This window comes from Penicillium vulpinum (assembly GCF_028829585.1).
Source record: "Penicillium vulpinum strain IBT 29486 chromosome Unknown utg000002l_segment0_segment0, whole genome shotgun sequence".
Taxonomy (NCBI): domain Eukaryota; kingdom Fungi; phylum Ascomycota; class Eurotiomycetes; order Eurotiales; family Aspergillaceae; genus Penicillium; species Penicillium vulpinum.
Genome location: NW_026643242.1, coordinates 5,098,343 through 5,113,079, shown reverse-complemented (window position 1 = coordinate 5,113,079; position 14,737 = coordinate 5,098,343). Strand labels below are relative to the sequence as shown.

Genomic DNA, 14,737 nt, shown 5'->3' with positions numbered 1-14,737 from the left:
ATGGATCTCGCCAACCTCCTCTCTCACACGGCTGTCAAGCCCGTTACTCTCGAGTCCAGCTACTATAAGCGCTCGCCTCTGTCGCCGCCAGCCGAAGAGCCTAAGGTTTCATTGCCTTCAATCTCTTCACTCTTTGAGGGTGCCGATGGTCAGAACTCAGCTAGTGAGTACTTACTATATATACAACCTCAACAAAAAAAAACATCCATTAACCTTATCCCTCAGAACGCCAACGTCTCTCACCATCTGTCGGTGACCGCCACGTGCGGGTCCAGTCATACGAGATGCCCCCAACACCACCTCTGCGCCCCGGCTCTGGCCACGCCCACCGCCGCGCATCTCCCGTGGAGTCTCTCTCCCACAAGGAAGCACACCACATCCACCGTTCCTCCATCTCCAGCAACAGCTCAATCCACATCGCCCGCAACACAGCACCCTATGCCTCACCCGCCCCAAGCGTCTCATCCTACACATCTCCAATCGACGCCCCGCAACAGCCAATGTACTACCCGCGCCCACCAACCGCATCTTCCTTCCAGCCCTCGACACCATCAGCTCCGCAGATGCCCACCGTGATCCAGACGCAGCACTCGCACTCGTCCTCGGCTCTCATCTCGCCCGTCACTCCGGCCTGGCAACACCACCACTACTTCCCGCCCTCCACTACAGCCCCGTACCAGCAGAACCACGACCGGTATATCTGCCGTACCTGCCACAAGGCTTTCTCGCGTCCTTCTTCCCTGCGCATCCACTCCCACTCGCACACGGGCGAGAAGCCCTTCCGCTGTACCCATGCTGGCTGCGGGAAGGCTTTCTCCGTGCGCAGCAATATGAAGCGCCATGAGCGTGGCTGCCACTCCGGTCGTCCGGGCCCTGCTGCTGCTACTGCACTTGTTGTATAAGCGGTGGAAATTGTTACGGTATTCTTTCGATTCTTGTTATGTTTTTTACCTAGGGGTGTTTTTTTCTTTTGTTAGGTGGGGATTTCCTTTGTTTGGCGTTATGTGTGATGCCGTGATGATACCCTGGATCTTGGTTCTTTTTATCGGATTCCCATTTGGTTTAGATGGGTCGGTTCTATACACTATATAAAATAACGATTCTCAATGTATATTTTATGACGAAGGTTGTTTCTATTTTGTTATCCTGTATTCTGCGTAGTGCTTGTAGTTCCATTTCTGTATATAAATCACATCGGCGGTCCCCGCCAAGGGTAATAGTTCCTCGGCCACCGGTGAGTCTTACGATAAGCCAAGTCCCATCAACTGTTCTCGTTCGGACTGCTCAAATCATGAATACTTGACCGAACCGGACAACTCTGAACACTCCGTTGTCTGGTACGCAGTCATTCTTGTCTATGCCTTAAATGTATCATCAAATCATTACCAACATAACCTTGGAAGTAATCCCCTTCCAAAATGAAATATATATATATATGTGTATGTGTGCCCAACATCCAACTCACACCAACATATATCTACTCATCCAAAACGCCCCTCACCAACGCCGCAAGACTAGTCTCATACCGCGCGGGATTATGATCACTCAACATACCACCCGCAAAGCGCAACTCCCCAAACCAAGCCTCCACATCCCTCACAAAGCGAATCTGCACACGAGTCGCCGGCCTCCCAAGCCGCGGATACCCATCTCCGCCGATCTCCGGCGCCGTAAACGCATCCCGCTGCAGAACCCGCATCGTCTCAACGACAAAAACCTCCCCGGGCGGCATGAGTTTCGGCGCACGCATCTCATCCCGCAGCAGCTTCAGCGTCTTCCACGCCCACGCGTCTTCGCCGACGCCATCGCCCGCATTGACGACTAGCGGGGGCTGATTGACGTAGAATTTATGGATGATGCTCTGGCGGAGCGAGTCCCGCACCCGTTGTCGGATGTGCGCTTTGGCGCCTGTCGCGTCGTCTTTGAAGGATACTGACGCTGTGTGCATGTCGTGCAGGATGCCGAGTGACAGGCTGGGGACTATGTCAGAGCCGTTCACGATGGTTGTTATTAGGCCTCGCGTGGCGAGGCGGAGGAAGGGGGACATTGTAGCTGGGGGGCCGTAGGCGTAGACATGGATTGGTCGGTTCGGTGGGAGGGTGTAGGTTGGTGGGATGGTGGGATTGGGGTTGGCATCTGCGGTTAAGAGGCGGGGACGGGTGGCGGGTTGGTATGAAGCTGTTACGAAGGATGTGCCTGTTGCAGAAGAGGTTGGTTCTGAGATCATCGTTGCGAGAAGGGCTGCGACGCCTCCACCGAGCGAGTGTCCGCATAGGACTATACCGTAGTCTTGGAATTCTTCTAGTGCCGCACGCAGGGTGGTCATGACTCGGCCGCCGCCGCCCTCTAGGAGCCGCTTTGCTGAGGCGTGCATGCCTTTGTGCACCTTCCAGCTTTTGCCCTGCCATTCGAGGTCGTCATAGTCGCAAGTCATGTCTGTGAGGATGTCCTCGAAGCCCCATGTTCCGCGTAGAGTCAGGACCACTGCTTTGGAGTCATGGTCGATAGAAAGGTAGTGGACCAGTGGGAAGCCTGTCTCTGTCTCGCCAGCTGCGTTTGAGCCACCGGCTGGATCGACGAATGATGATAGGAGGATCGTAGAGGGTGGAAGACCTGCGTTCTCTGAGAACGCACTGTGCTCGTGGTTGTCTGGTTTTGTTTTAGGTAGATTCCTCGAGTCGCTGGCAACGCCCATGACCGTGAGCGCATTTGAGCCATATGAGGCAGCGGAGAACCGACAGAATCGGCGGATGTTCTGCACGAAGTGTCTTTTTGGAAATATGCCTGGGACAAAACCATCGCGGTTGAGTGCTTGGATGGTTTCCATGTCTTCATATGCGCTTTTGCGAGGCCGATGCGCAAGCAGTAGTGATGTCTCGGACCCTGCAGTTGCTAGTGAATATAGACTGGGGGTGTATGATTGGGATATGCAATGCATAGATGACGAGCCGGGCCGGTTGTCATTGGCAGATACAGTCCCATCTGCTTCCGATCTTGTTACAGACAAGGAGCTGCTGCTGCGAACGTGAGTCTGGAGCGCAGTTGGCGATCCAGAACGGAAATCAGCACCACGGTGTGAGAGGAATGTGTCAGTTTGAGTGAGGAGTGACTCTTGGCTCTCCTCTCGCACCGCGAAATGGCCCCCTCGTGAGCCCTGAGGGGTGTGCATTTCGTGAGATGAGGTATGTTTCGTTTGCGACTGTGGCGATTTTCTTTGGGGGGAGTTTGGAAACGGCGACCTTCGTAAACCCCGATTCGGGACAGGGGTTGTCGGTCGATGATTTAAAGGTTCGGTGTGGCTCTTCTTGAGAGGAGGTCTGCTGGAGACATCTCGCGCAGTGGCTTGTTTCACAGAAGCCGTTCCTTTCGTAGGCCTGGGGGGTAGGCGAGGACCTGGGATCTCCGAGGGCCCGGATGCGTTTATAGATGGCCTCTTTCCCGGTAGCTGCCTGGCCTCGTTTCTTTCCGGGACAGTTGGCTTAACCTTTTGTGCAAATTTCGCGAATGAGCCTTTACTAATTGTAGCCTTGGGAGGTTCATTCGGCGAGTTGGGAGTTGCTCCACGGCGCTTGGGAGCAATGGCCTGTGTGGCATCGAGATGCGAACGCAACTGATCATGATGGGGCTTTACCGGGCTAGTGGACAATGGGGTGCCCGGCACTGCTCGTTCGTGATGATCAGGCCCAGGTAAGGCAAAATCCCCAGAGCCGTCATAGGGTCGTAGCTGAGTGCTCTGGGATTTGTTGAGTGCTGTCCTAAACACCACTGTATGCCTGGGATACCGTCGCTGGCCATCGGTCGTGTCATTATCCCCATAATCATGATCATGGTGGAATCTCTCCTCTATCATTTTCGTTCCAGGGGGCGCGGCAATCTCCGCCGTGTCATCATCGTAGATATCGACTGTGATTGTTCGTGCCGTCAGGACTTCCGATCTAATAGATGCGTGGCAGCCCTGAGGAAGTTGGCTCATAATATAAGCGCGGATATCCTCATCGGACACTTGCTGCTGACCATCTAACGGAATAGAGAGACGATGCCCAAACGGATCAGACATGCTCGACCGTCGGATTACATCAATGGCTTCCTCGCCATTTCCAGGCATTACGAAGGAAGCACTGCCAGCTTCCACCAACTCTTCATTATTGCGATCGGGGAATTGCAGTTGATGTGATCCGATCACGTCTGCTCTTGCGCCGTTGTCCAGAATGACAACATCCCAAATAATCTCATCCCCGCCATTCTGCCGCAGATGTCTTTCGGTATTCTTCTTACCCCAACGCTGCAATAGCGCGAAGCCTAAAGAGCCAACAAGGAGGTCTCCGACACCGATATTCTGAGTACTTGCGCCGGGTTCAACGGATCTAAACTCACGTCGAATAAGCGTGATAATAGCCGCAATAGCCCTCGACGACTCGGTAGATCCAAGAATGGCATCCAAAGTAGACAGAAGTGCCTGCGAGAGATTTGCAACCGAAGACAAAGTGGTCGACGAGAAATGAAATGTCGCTGCGGCAAAAAAAGATGCCGAGGTCACTGTCGTATGGAGCGTCGCCAACTAAGGGGTTATTAGTTAAGGCCAAGCTGACAGTTGACAGCCTTGCAGGTTCAGGAACATACACTTCGCTCGAGAAGAGAGTCGGCTTCTGTTTTGCCGTGTTCGTCGCTACTACGAATCGCGACATCTCGTCCTGCCCTCGTCAAGATCCCTTCAACCAAAGCCCGACTCAGTTCTAAGCTGGTCAGAGTCGTCGCTCGCGCGCCATCTAGGGCCGCCCCGCCAAAGAACGTGCCTAATCGTAATGATAGAGAGGTTGTCTGGGTAATCAGAGATATCAATGACGCGACTGGTCGCGGGAGCAGAGTCGATGAGGGAATGTGAGCGTGCGAGTCGGTCATGCTTGGACTCAGTAAACATATCAAGAATATATTCAATCCATGAAGATAAAATTGGTTTACATTTACTCTTGTTTCTCCATATACGGAGGAAGCGTAAGCCAGTCCCCTCAACCCCAACACCCAACAATGAGGATCGCCCTTTCACATGTGATCTTCCAAGACTTCTATACACTACAATGTATTAATTCTGCTACATCATTGCTTTCACGTCACCTCCGTATTGCACCTTGCGAATCTGACTCCGGTCGCAATCTTTCACCCTCCGAATCCCCGATAGGCCCATGTTCTGCCATAAATCAGCCAAAAGACCCTTGAGCACCTGTCTGGCTCCATCTCGGCCCTGAATGCTCAATCCGTAAATCACCGGTCGACCAACAAGAACTGCTTTAGCTCCTAAGCATAATGCCTTGATCACATCCGAGCCCGTCCGAATACCAGAATCAAAAAGTACCGTCATCTTATCCCCAACCGCATCAACTATCTCCGGAAGAACGTCCAGAGACGCGATGGCACCATCCACTTGACGACCTGGGCAAAAATTATTAGGGAAAACAATGGGAAAAAAAAGCCGATGAAAGAACCATTTACCACCATGATTTGATACCACAATTCCATCACACCCATATTTTAATGCCAGCCTCGCATCCTGCACATGCTGAATTCCCTTCAGCACAATCGGCCCATCCCAATTCTTCCTCAAGAAAGCTAAATCCTCCCAAGAATGCGGATTCCCCGCGAAAATGTCCCCGATCCACGCGCGCGAAGCACCAATAATATCATCCTCAACCTTCGATCCAGTTTCCTTCTCGAACTTCGCGCGGAAAACAGGATCGCTAAACCCGACCTGGTTCCCCACCCCCTTGATAAAGGGTACATAGGCGTTATCCAAATCCGCCGGTCGCCACGCCAGCGACCAGGTATCCAAGGTAACAACCAGAACCGAGAACCCGCTTTCTTTTGCGCGCTTTAGAAGCGACAGTGTAATGTCATTGTCCTTCGGCCAGTACAGCTGGTACCATCGCTTCCCGTCCTTGTTGGCGGTCGCAACATCTTCAATCGAGCTCGTGCTCGCTGTGCTCATCGTATACGGCACTCCGACCTCCTCGCATACTTCTGCAAGGCCCGTCTCCTTGTCTTCGTGGAAGATACCCTGTACGCCGACCGGTGCTACGATAAGGGGATTATCGTATTTCTGACCGAAGAGCTCGACCGAAACGTCTTGCTCGGGTGTCTGGGTATGTGGTCAGTGAGAACGTAGTTTTTTGTATATTGCCTCAACTCACATTCCGCATCATACGTGGGATTCTATCGGGTTTGTCCGTTAGTTTCTGAGTATCATGGTAAATTTAGACACCTACAGCTTCCACTGCCGGAATGCCAGCCGGTTGCTGTCCATTGTCGCTTTTTCGCCTGCTCCGCCGGCGACATAATTGAATGCGCGAACACCTAGAGACTCTCGAGCTTGCTCCTCTAATTTGCGAGGGTCTGTGGTTACGCCGGGCAGGATGCCCATTAAGGCACCCTTGCCGTAGATCTCTGTTTGGTAGCTGCCGTAGTTATCAGACATTGTAAAGCTTGGTGAATTGTTGTAAATTGATAGTTGGAGTGTTACAGAATCCAAGTCGAAATCTGGGGGAGACTACCTATGCCCCTCTGTGATGCGGAGATGAATTCAACCGAGGTTACATAGCTTGCATTAGCGTGTTGTTTTATAAAGTCCTTGCTCTTCCATAAATTGTAAAAATCTAAATGAATTATAGCTTTTAAATCATTTCTTTACCCCACAGCATAACTACTCCGAGCTCTAAGTCTCTCACCATACCTCCAAAGAACAACAGGCACCGGAAAGCCCATAACAACAGCAACAAGAGCAAGAATAGTAGTCCCCCATCCATAACCCAACGATTGATACATCTTCGGACCGAAAAGAGGAAATCCAAACCCTGTTAATCCACGAAGAATGTAAACAGCACCTGTCGCACTAGCCGCATACAAAGTAAAAGCCTCATACAGATATGCACTGGTACACTGGAACAGAACCATCGCAGCACCAGCGAACAAGGCGATACCCAGATCAGGCACAATCCAATGCGTTACAGCCTGCGCTCCCCATCCGTACCACAGCAGACCGACGGGAGCGAGGATCGAGGCTGGGAACATGAGAACTACTCTGAATTCCGGTTTGCCATTTCCGCCATGCTTATTCTTCAAGGCTCTGTAGATTGGGTCTGCGAGGAACCCGCACACCTGTGAACCAAAAAAGTATCCGATTCCCAGTGCAAGGTAGTTTAGACTAGCTGTGCCGACGGGCTGGTGGTATTTCTCTTGCCAAAGAGTTGCGAAGGTCGAGAGCACTAGATACATTAGGCCGTATAGATAGGCGTAGAAGATTGCTAGGAGCTGGACGATGGGCTGGACTCTTAAGAGCTGCAGGGGTCGGAGAAGCGAGTTGCGGTATAACTGGCCGATTGTCTGGTCTGGATTCTCATAAGGCGTCTTCAAGATAGTGTTTGGCGCAGCCGTTTTCATCATCTTCGCCTTTCTCCTCGCGAGGATAACGGGTGGGTATGTCTCTTTCATAACAAGCAAACCAAGCGCGATCAATACGCCGTCAAAAATACACGTCGCCCAGAATGCCCAGCGCCATGTTGTGTATTGAGTGATAAATCCACCAACGACAGCCCCTAGCGAAGGTCCAAATACAGGCCCAAGATTGTAGATGGCAATGACCCAGCCGCGCTCTTCCTTGGGAAAGCAATCGCTGATGATACCCGCGCCCACCTATGGTGTATTAGATCAAGACCTAGTCGCAGAAGAAGGGCGAGCTCACAACAAGTCCACCCGCACCTCCAAGACCACTGAGTAGGCGGGAGGCGAGTAATTCGCCTTTATTTCGAGAGAACCCACACACGAGGTTGAAGATCAGGTAGAATGAATTCCCTGAATGCAAGACCGCGGCTCTTCCAAATATCTCGCTTAATGGGCCTAATAGCAGGGGGCCGAGACAGTAGGTCAGGACGAAGGTCGACATGACCAGGACTGCTTCTAATGAGCTACCCATGTGCAATTCGTCTTTGATGGTGCTCAACTCGGGTGCGACAATTGATGACGACAGTGGCATTAGAAACACTGAAAGGGAGACAACAAGTGTTATGGTCCATTTCTTCGATCTGGGCCAGTTGAGTGGGTTTCCCGGGTCATTTTCTTCAAAGTTAATGATCAAGGGCTGGGTTTTTTGTATCTCGGCCTTTTCTTGGAGGGCATTTTCTGTGATTGTGAGTTTGCTGTTCATTTCACCATAGACTTGGTGAAGATTGTCATTTGAAATTGGTTGGTTTGATATATTTACTGGTTGGCTCATTATCTTAGTCTCAAGATACTGGCAAGATAGAAATTTTGAAGGGCACATTCTATCATATTGAGTCACTGAACCCCATGAAAGCTAGAGTGCTCATCTTTGCCTATTTTGGATACTACCCGATTAAGCGTTTGCGACAGGGATAGTAACAGCACATACTGTCCCATTGGCTAGGTAGAAAATTCCGAGTGAGTCATACTAATGCAAAAGTTCCAAGATTGGGAAAAGGTAGGGATCTGCAATACATCCAGCACGTTTCCGTGTCTTACATTCTTGCATGCGTAGGCTGAACTTGAAAGCCCAACGCACAAATTAGTGTTCTTTGATAGGACGGTATTGGCTATAACAACTTCAGCCCAACTGTTAACCAGGTAAAGGAGATGAATTAGGCAAGTTTTGGTTCTGGCTTTTGATCAATTAAAACAAGTTGATTGCTAATCGCAAGGAATTGCATGCGAGCTGAAGAATCAAGAACATTGGTGGGTATCTCAAACAAAATAAAAATAAACAAATGCGTGCGTCAATGAGAGGGATATTCCCTCTGCGTGTTCATAGACCATCCCTAGATCATTGCCGAGAGATAATCACGCCGAGTCCCAGATCTTGATAGTCATGTCATCAGACGTGTAGACCACCATTTTTTCATCGCTAGTCAAAGTAATAGCCCGAACCCACCCCGAATAGCCTGTCAAGACTCGGATGCAAGCAAACCCTAACGGCACAGCCCATACGCGGATCGTCAGGTCGTCGGCGGCTGATGCCACCTGGTTCCCATCGGTAGAAAATACGATTGTGCGTATAGGTCCAGAATGTCCCCGGAGAACATCGAGCATGGCGCCAGAAGTGGTATCCCAGATGCGCAGGTCCTTGTCCTGCGACCCGGAAACCAGCAGCTTTCCATTAGGAGAGAAGCAGACAGCCCTGATTGAGGCTTCATGGCCACTTAGTTGATAGAGTTCACTACCAGTAGACGTATCCCAGAGGCGGATTGTATTGTCGTCTGAGGTTGAAGCGAGAGTCTTCCCATCGGGTGAAAAGGCTACAGCACGTACCCAACCCGAGTGCCCATTGAAGGTTTTGAGCAGCGAACCCGAGCTCGCATTCCACAGTCGTACAGAAAAATCATCTGAGGCTGAAGCGACAGTTCTTCCGTCGGGGGAAAATTCCACCGCTCGCACTTTGCCGGTGTGGCCCTGTAACATGCGGTAGGTGAAACCGGTGTTTACGTCGCTGATGCGAATGGTCATATCATCGGAAGCAGTGGCCAGGAATCGACCTGTGGGGGAAAACCTCACAGCGCGCACCCAGTGGGAATGGCCGTTGTCTTTTGCAGCGCCGCGCTGGAGACCGGTGTTGGCATTCCATAAACGGATCATCATGTCATTGGAGACCGAGGCGAGAAGTTGACCATTGCTGGAAAGGGTCACATCCCAAATCCAGCCAGTATGGCCATCCAGAGTTTTGGATGCGACTAGCTCCCCAAAGGAAGGAGCCATGTCCGTCATTGGTTGAAGTGGGATGATTTTGATGATTTTGATAGATTTTGGTTGTGCGAAACCCAGAAAAGCAGAAAGCGAGGATGCCGATGTTCCAGATCTCATATAGCGGAGAAAGGAAAAAGATCGAACTTTCAAATAACAAATTCAGGAGTTGCAAACCTCTGTAAAACACGACGTGAAGGACTTCTCATAGTGAGAATGAAGTTCAGAGATGTGTGGTCTGTCAGCAATGCATTGCGGGGTGGATAGAATTGCAGCAAAAAGTCCCGTTCATGGCATAACCCTTCCAATTGAATTTGGTGCAGAAGAAATCCAAAAGTGATAGTTGCTCGTTTTTCTGCAGCAAATAAGAGGCACAAATAGACAAAAACGACACCAGGATTTGTTATTAGGTAAGCTGGCTAGGCCCGTCTATGGGTGATCTGCTGACCTGCCCTATTTTGCTCTGTTAATATTGACATTTATACTATACAAGGTATAAAAAGGCTTGCTATATCCGACATATGTACATATATACATATATAGTATATATATATCCGACTATCTCAATATCTACTACGGGCTTGCTGATATTGGACTTGACTTGTGGCCTTCTATGCATATTGGCCTCAGGCACCCACAATTTTATGTCATCCTACATAAAATATTGGAAACCATGGTTTCACTACATGTAATAGGTACATCTGACAGGACTACCCAGGTTGTTAATTAGTTCAATGTCTCTTATAACATGATTCCAAGATATTATATATATCAATATAAGAAATAAAATAGAATAAACAGCACCACCTAAGTAAAAGAAAACACAACTCACTTCCCGCTCTTATCAATCGGCTGCAAGGGTTATCCGACCTTTTCTTGGCACTTGGCAACTTTAATTCTTCGTTTTTGCTTTTGGCTTTTTCGCGTGAGATTTTTCCCTTTTGACCTTCAAGAACGTACTTCAGGGGCTATATTAAGTGAGGAATCACCTAGGCCCACAGGGGCCGAGTTCATTGCAACGTTTTCATCTTTCTATATCTTGGGCTTCTCACCATGGGCAATGCTGAGCCTGAAACTGGTTCCCCAATTGAACAAGATATGTCCGATGAAATCAGCCAAGGACCAACCCTCGACGAGGAACAGATCGAGAAGTCTCTGATCAGGAAGATTGATCTGCATGTTCTTCCGTTCGTGGTGTTGTTGTATCTCTTCAGTTTCCTAGATCGAGGTACGTGGTGGGGGGTGGGGTGTCTGACTCATCTCTTTGCAATTCCAACTAGCCTATGCCAACTGGGAATCAAAGCATCAGCTGACTTGAATATGCAGTCAACATTGGAAATGCACGATTGTACGGCCTGGAGGAGGACTTGGGACTCGTTGGCAACCAGTACCAAGTCTCCGTCTCCATCCTTTTTGTGACCTACTGTGTATGCATATCACGCAATCTAGTCCCCGCACGAACGCTAACCCCAATGTTCAGTTCTTCGAGGTCCCTTCAAATCTTGTACTCAAGAAATTAAGGCCGTCTCGGTATATTGCCACAATCGCAGTGTTGTGGGGTATCATTGCCACCCTTACAGGGATCACTCAGAATTATGGCGGCTTGATCGCCTGCCGAATTCTCCTAGGAGTCGTTGAAGCGGGTCTTTTCCCGGGCTTCATAACTTACCTCACTCTCTTCTATAGCAAACGTGAGATTGCCCTGCGAACAAGCTACCTGTTTAGCAGTGCAGCTATTGCCGGAGCCTTCGGCGGGTTACTGGCTTATGGAATTGGGTTTATGGACGGCATCTGTGGATTGCGAGGCTGGCGCTGGATCATGATCATCGAGGGCATCCCGACAGTTCTACTTGGCGTGGTAACGTGGTTCGGCTTGGCGGATGACCCGGACACAGCTTACTATCTCAACAAAGAGGAGCGGGCACTTGTTGCCCGCCGCCGGGGTCGCTATATCGGTCAGACAGAGTCTGCGCAGAAGTTCCACTGGGCGGATGTGAAAGAGGGTGTCTTCGACTGGAAGATCTGGGCATTCTCCTTTGGCCAGTTTGGTATCGATACCATGCTTTATGGATATAGCACCTTCCTTCCTACTATTATCAAAGGCATGGGCAACTGGACCACCGCCGAGGTCCAGGCATTGACAATCCCTTGCTATGGATTGGGTGCCATTGCCTATCTTAGCGTTGCCTGGTTGAGCGATCGCACCCAACACCGTGCATTCTTTATCTGTCTATTCTGCGGTATCTCAGTCGTTGGATATGGCATCTTGATTTCAGACTCGTCTTCGGGTGTGCATTACTTCGGTGCTATGATGGTCGCCCTGGGGCTTTATGTTGCTGTTGGTTTACCTCTCGCCTGGCTGCCTACGAACCTGCCACGATACGCAAAACGCACCTACGCAACTGGATTGCAGCTCACCTTTGGAAACATCAGCGGAGTCATGTCCCCTTTCTTGTATCCTAATTCCGAAGGCCCGCGTTTTGTCCGCGGTAACGCTGTCACTCTGGGTATGGTAGCATTTGCGGGTCTCGTGTATGGTGGCATGTGGCTTTCCTATCGTTTTATCAACAAACGCAGAGCCCAGGGTCTGGAGGACGAAAAAATATCATCGTTGTCAGAAGAGGAGATCCAGGAGATGGGCGATCGAAACCCTAGATTCATGTACAGCATTTAGACGCCTAATCTGGTCTATCTCTATGTTTTTGAATGGATCTTTTCTTTCAAATGATGTCTTATGCATACAGCGGGGAATATGAAAAGTCTTCGATCATCAAGCCGCGACAAGTCAATGTTTATACAAGTTTCGATAATATATCAGATACTAGGAATTGCACATAATTACTTTCGGGGAACCCTATATTCATCTACTTGGCTTGAATAGTTCGCTTGGAACTACTGTGAGTCGACGTCTTTAAAATGATATCATTCCCAACTGTGGGGGTATAAGTCTGGGTATTTGCTATGAAATTGAGAGCAATGGCATTTCCAAATTCACTTTGATCCGTTCTTGCAGATTGTTCGCACATAAGATATTCGGTTCATATCTGGGGAAAGTTCAGCTTAGCCCAACCAGGACCCCATTTTCGTTCTCGAATGTCAGGCTAATCCTTTCTGTCCATTCTTTAGTACTATAGTTGGATACAGTCGAAAAGGTCTGGAAAATACGAGCCACAATGTACGTGAGCACAGTCATAGCATAATGTTCTGTAAAGCCGTCAGTTGGTGTGTTAACCATAAGAGCAAGGGAAGAAAGCTTACGGCCAGGGCAAATTCGAGGACCCTTGTTGAACGGGATAAAGCCAGACATATCACTGCTTAGGTGTTCCCATCGCTCTGGGTAAAACTTATCCGGATTGTCTCCGAAGTCTTTCCCTAGGCGATGCCGAGTCCAGGTTGAGAAAACCACAATATCACCTTTTCGAACTAGAACCGACGATTGGCCATCAGTCCCTCCACCACTTGGCATTGTGGAATGCTTGTTTGCTACCCTTGCGTTAAGCACAGCGGCAGGGAAAACCCTCAATGCTTTGCAAGCTATAGGTCAGTGCATGCTTTGCTAAACGGTTGATTGGGCTTTCCTCACCCTCTTGAAGTACCCAGCGAACATAATGCAACGTTCCAAGCTGACCCCATGTTGGTGGCGTAAGTCCAATAGTGTCAATGATGCTTGCCCGGAGCTTTTGGACGATTCGTTCATCCTGGGCTAAGCAATAGAAAAGACCCGAGAGAGTGGTGCTCATACTATCATTTGCAAGTAGAATAGTCATTGCCTGGTCAACGAACTGCGAAATTTCTTCAGATTTGTCGAAACCAGTGCCAAGATGCCCATCTTTGGTCCTTTCAACTTTGCTGCTTCGTCTTTCAACTTCCCGCCTGGCACGAGCCGTTACAAATTTCCGTGCTCTCCAACACGCCTGATAAAATGCTCGCTTGGGCACCAAATGCCGAAGGGGACCACGGAAACCATCCCGCACAATCCTTTCTTTGACAAGATCAAGATCTTCTACGAACTGCTTCTTTTCTTGGGATTGAGTAAAGCTAAGGGCATCAGTAGACTCTCTGAGAGCGAATCGCGTCTGCATATCCAAAGCGAGAGCAGCAGTGCAACGTTGAACGTCAAAGACCTGGCCATTCTGAGGGACATGTTGAAGAAAGGCCTGAAAGTGCTGCTCACATAAGTCCAGGTCAATGATATTGCGGAGGTTAGACAGCCGATTCCGCAACTGGCCCCGACTTCTCTTCCAGTCTGCACCGTCGAGAGTAAAGATGCCATGTGGAGTGATTGGCTCAAACAGGGGTCTGCGCAGGGGAGAACTATCAAAATCGACAAATGCTGTGGACAACATATGCTTGATGTTTTCTGCACTGCAGGTGAAAATCAATCGGTGGCCGAGAACATTGGATGCATACGTCTCGCCATATCTCTGGAACAGAGAATTTGTATACAGAAGTGATGTTCGTCGATGAAAATGAGAAGCCAATTTTATTGCTTTCACAATGCCGAAGACGTCGTATCGAAAATTATCGCTTTCGTCACAGAGCTTCTCGCAGCCATACAGTCGTTCAAGTGCTCGCAGCTTTCGGATCTGGTATAGTCCTCGTGCCAGGAGAATAATTTGAATTCCAACGAAAGCCAATGAAATAACCCCCAAGAGGCTCCTTTGTTCAGTCACTCCTCCTGATGACTGAGTTGTCATGGTTGAGATATTGCGTACGTTCTCAGATAAAACGGCCATCGAAGATGGGATAGGGTGTGAATCACCTGGGCACCTCAAGCACTGGCTTTGTATGGTTAGAAACTCTTCGCAAAAAGAAATAAAAATTAACTGAACAGATATAACTGCAGGGATGATGCGATACTACTGTACCACACGGCCTTGCCAAGATCCCGCTGCAGATATATTTCTGAAACATTAGTGCTCACTTTTGCTTCTTTGGACTAATGCAGCTACGAGAATATAGAAAACCCAATTTTTCCATTCATTCCGGTGCAAGGATT

The 14,737-nt window shown here is 49.5% G+C and overlaps 7 protein-coding genes across 7 annotated transcripts; 2 read left to right on the top strand and 5 right to left on the bottom strand.

Moving 5' to 3' along the window:
* N7479_004925 (uncharacterized protein) lies at positions 1 to 902 on the top strand (the record flags this gene model as incomplete). The annotated part of the gene is made up of 2 exons (XM_057252622.1): positions 1 to 163; positions 226 to 902. 2 exons carry the CDS (start codon positions 1 to 3, stop codon positions 900 to 902), a joined length of 840 nt encoding a protein of 279 aa, XP_057111947.1.
* Positions 903 to 1,477: 575 nt separating this feature from the next.
* Positions 1,478 to 4,899, bottom strand: N7479_004924 (lipase family protein; the record flags this gene model as incomplete). Its single annotated transcript, XM_057252621.1, has 2 exons — positions 1,478 to 4,558; positions 4,621 to 4,899. 2 exons carry the CDS (start codon positions 4,897 to 4,899, stop codon positions 1,478 to 1,480), a joined length of 3,360 nt encoding a protein of 1,119 aa, XP_057111946.1.
* Positions 4,900 to 5,089: 190 nt separating this feature from the next.
* N7479_004923 (uncharacterized protein) lies at positions 5,090 to 8,191 on the bottom strand (the record flags this gene model as incomplete). Its single annotated transcript, XM_057252620.1, has 6 exons — positions 5,090 to 5,427; positions 5,488 to 6,130; positions 6,183 to 6,204; positions 6,258 to 6,446; positions 6,722 to 7,680; positions 7,730 to 8,191. 6 exons carry the CDS (start codon positions 8,189 to 8,191, stop codon positions 5,090 to 5,092), a joined length of 2,613 nt encoding a protein of 870 aa, XP_057111945.1.
* A 650-nt stretch (positions 8,192 to 8,841) lies between these two features.
* Positions 8,842 to 9,762, bottom strand: N7479_004922 (WD40 repeat domain-containing protein; the record flags this gene model as incomplete). The annotated part of the gene is made up of 1 exon (XM_057252619.1): positions 8,842 to 9,762. The coding sequence occupies one exon, from the start codon at positions 9,760 to 9,762 to the stop codon at positions 8,842 to 8,844; it is 921 nt and encodes a 306-aa protein (XP_057111944.1).
* Positions 9,763 to 10,791: 1,029 nt separating this feature from the next.
* N7479_004921 (putative MFS transporter) lies at positions 10,792 to 12,412 on the top strand (the record flags this gene model as incomplete). Its single annotated transcript, XM_057252618.1, has 3 exons — positions 10,792 to 10,966; positions 11,065 to 11,165; positions 11,219 to 12,412. 3 exons carry the CDS (start codon positions 10,792 to 10,794, stop codon positions 12,410 to 12,412), a joined length of 1,470 nt encoding a protein of 489 aa, XP_057111943.1.
* Positions 12,413 to 12,793: 381 nt separating this feature from the next.
* On the bottom strand, positions 12,794 to 13,204 carry N7479_004920 (Cytochrome P450; the record flags this gene model as incomplete). Its single annotated transcript, XM_057252617.1, has 1 exon — positions 12,794 to 13,204. The coding sequence occupies one exon, from the start codon at positions 13,202 to 13,204 to the stop codon at positions 12,794 to 12,796; it is 411 nt and encodes a 136-aa protein (XP_057111942.1).
* Positions 13,205 to 13,232: 28 nt separating this feature from the next.
* Positions 13,233 to 14,435, bottom strand: N7479_004919 (uncharacterized protein; the record flags this gene model as incomplete). The annotated part of the gene is made up of 1 exon (XM_057252616.1): positions 13,233 to 14,435. The coding sequence occupies one exon, from the start codon at positions 14,433 to 14,435 to the stop codon at positions 13,233 to 13,235; it is 1,203 nt and encodes a 400-aa protein (XP_057111941.1).
* Positions 14,436 to 14,737: the final 302 nt, after the last annotated feature.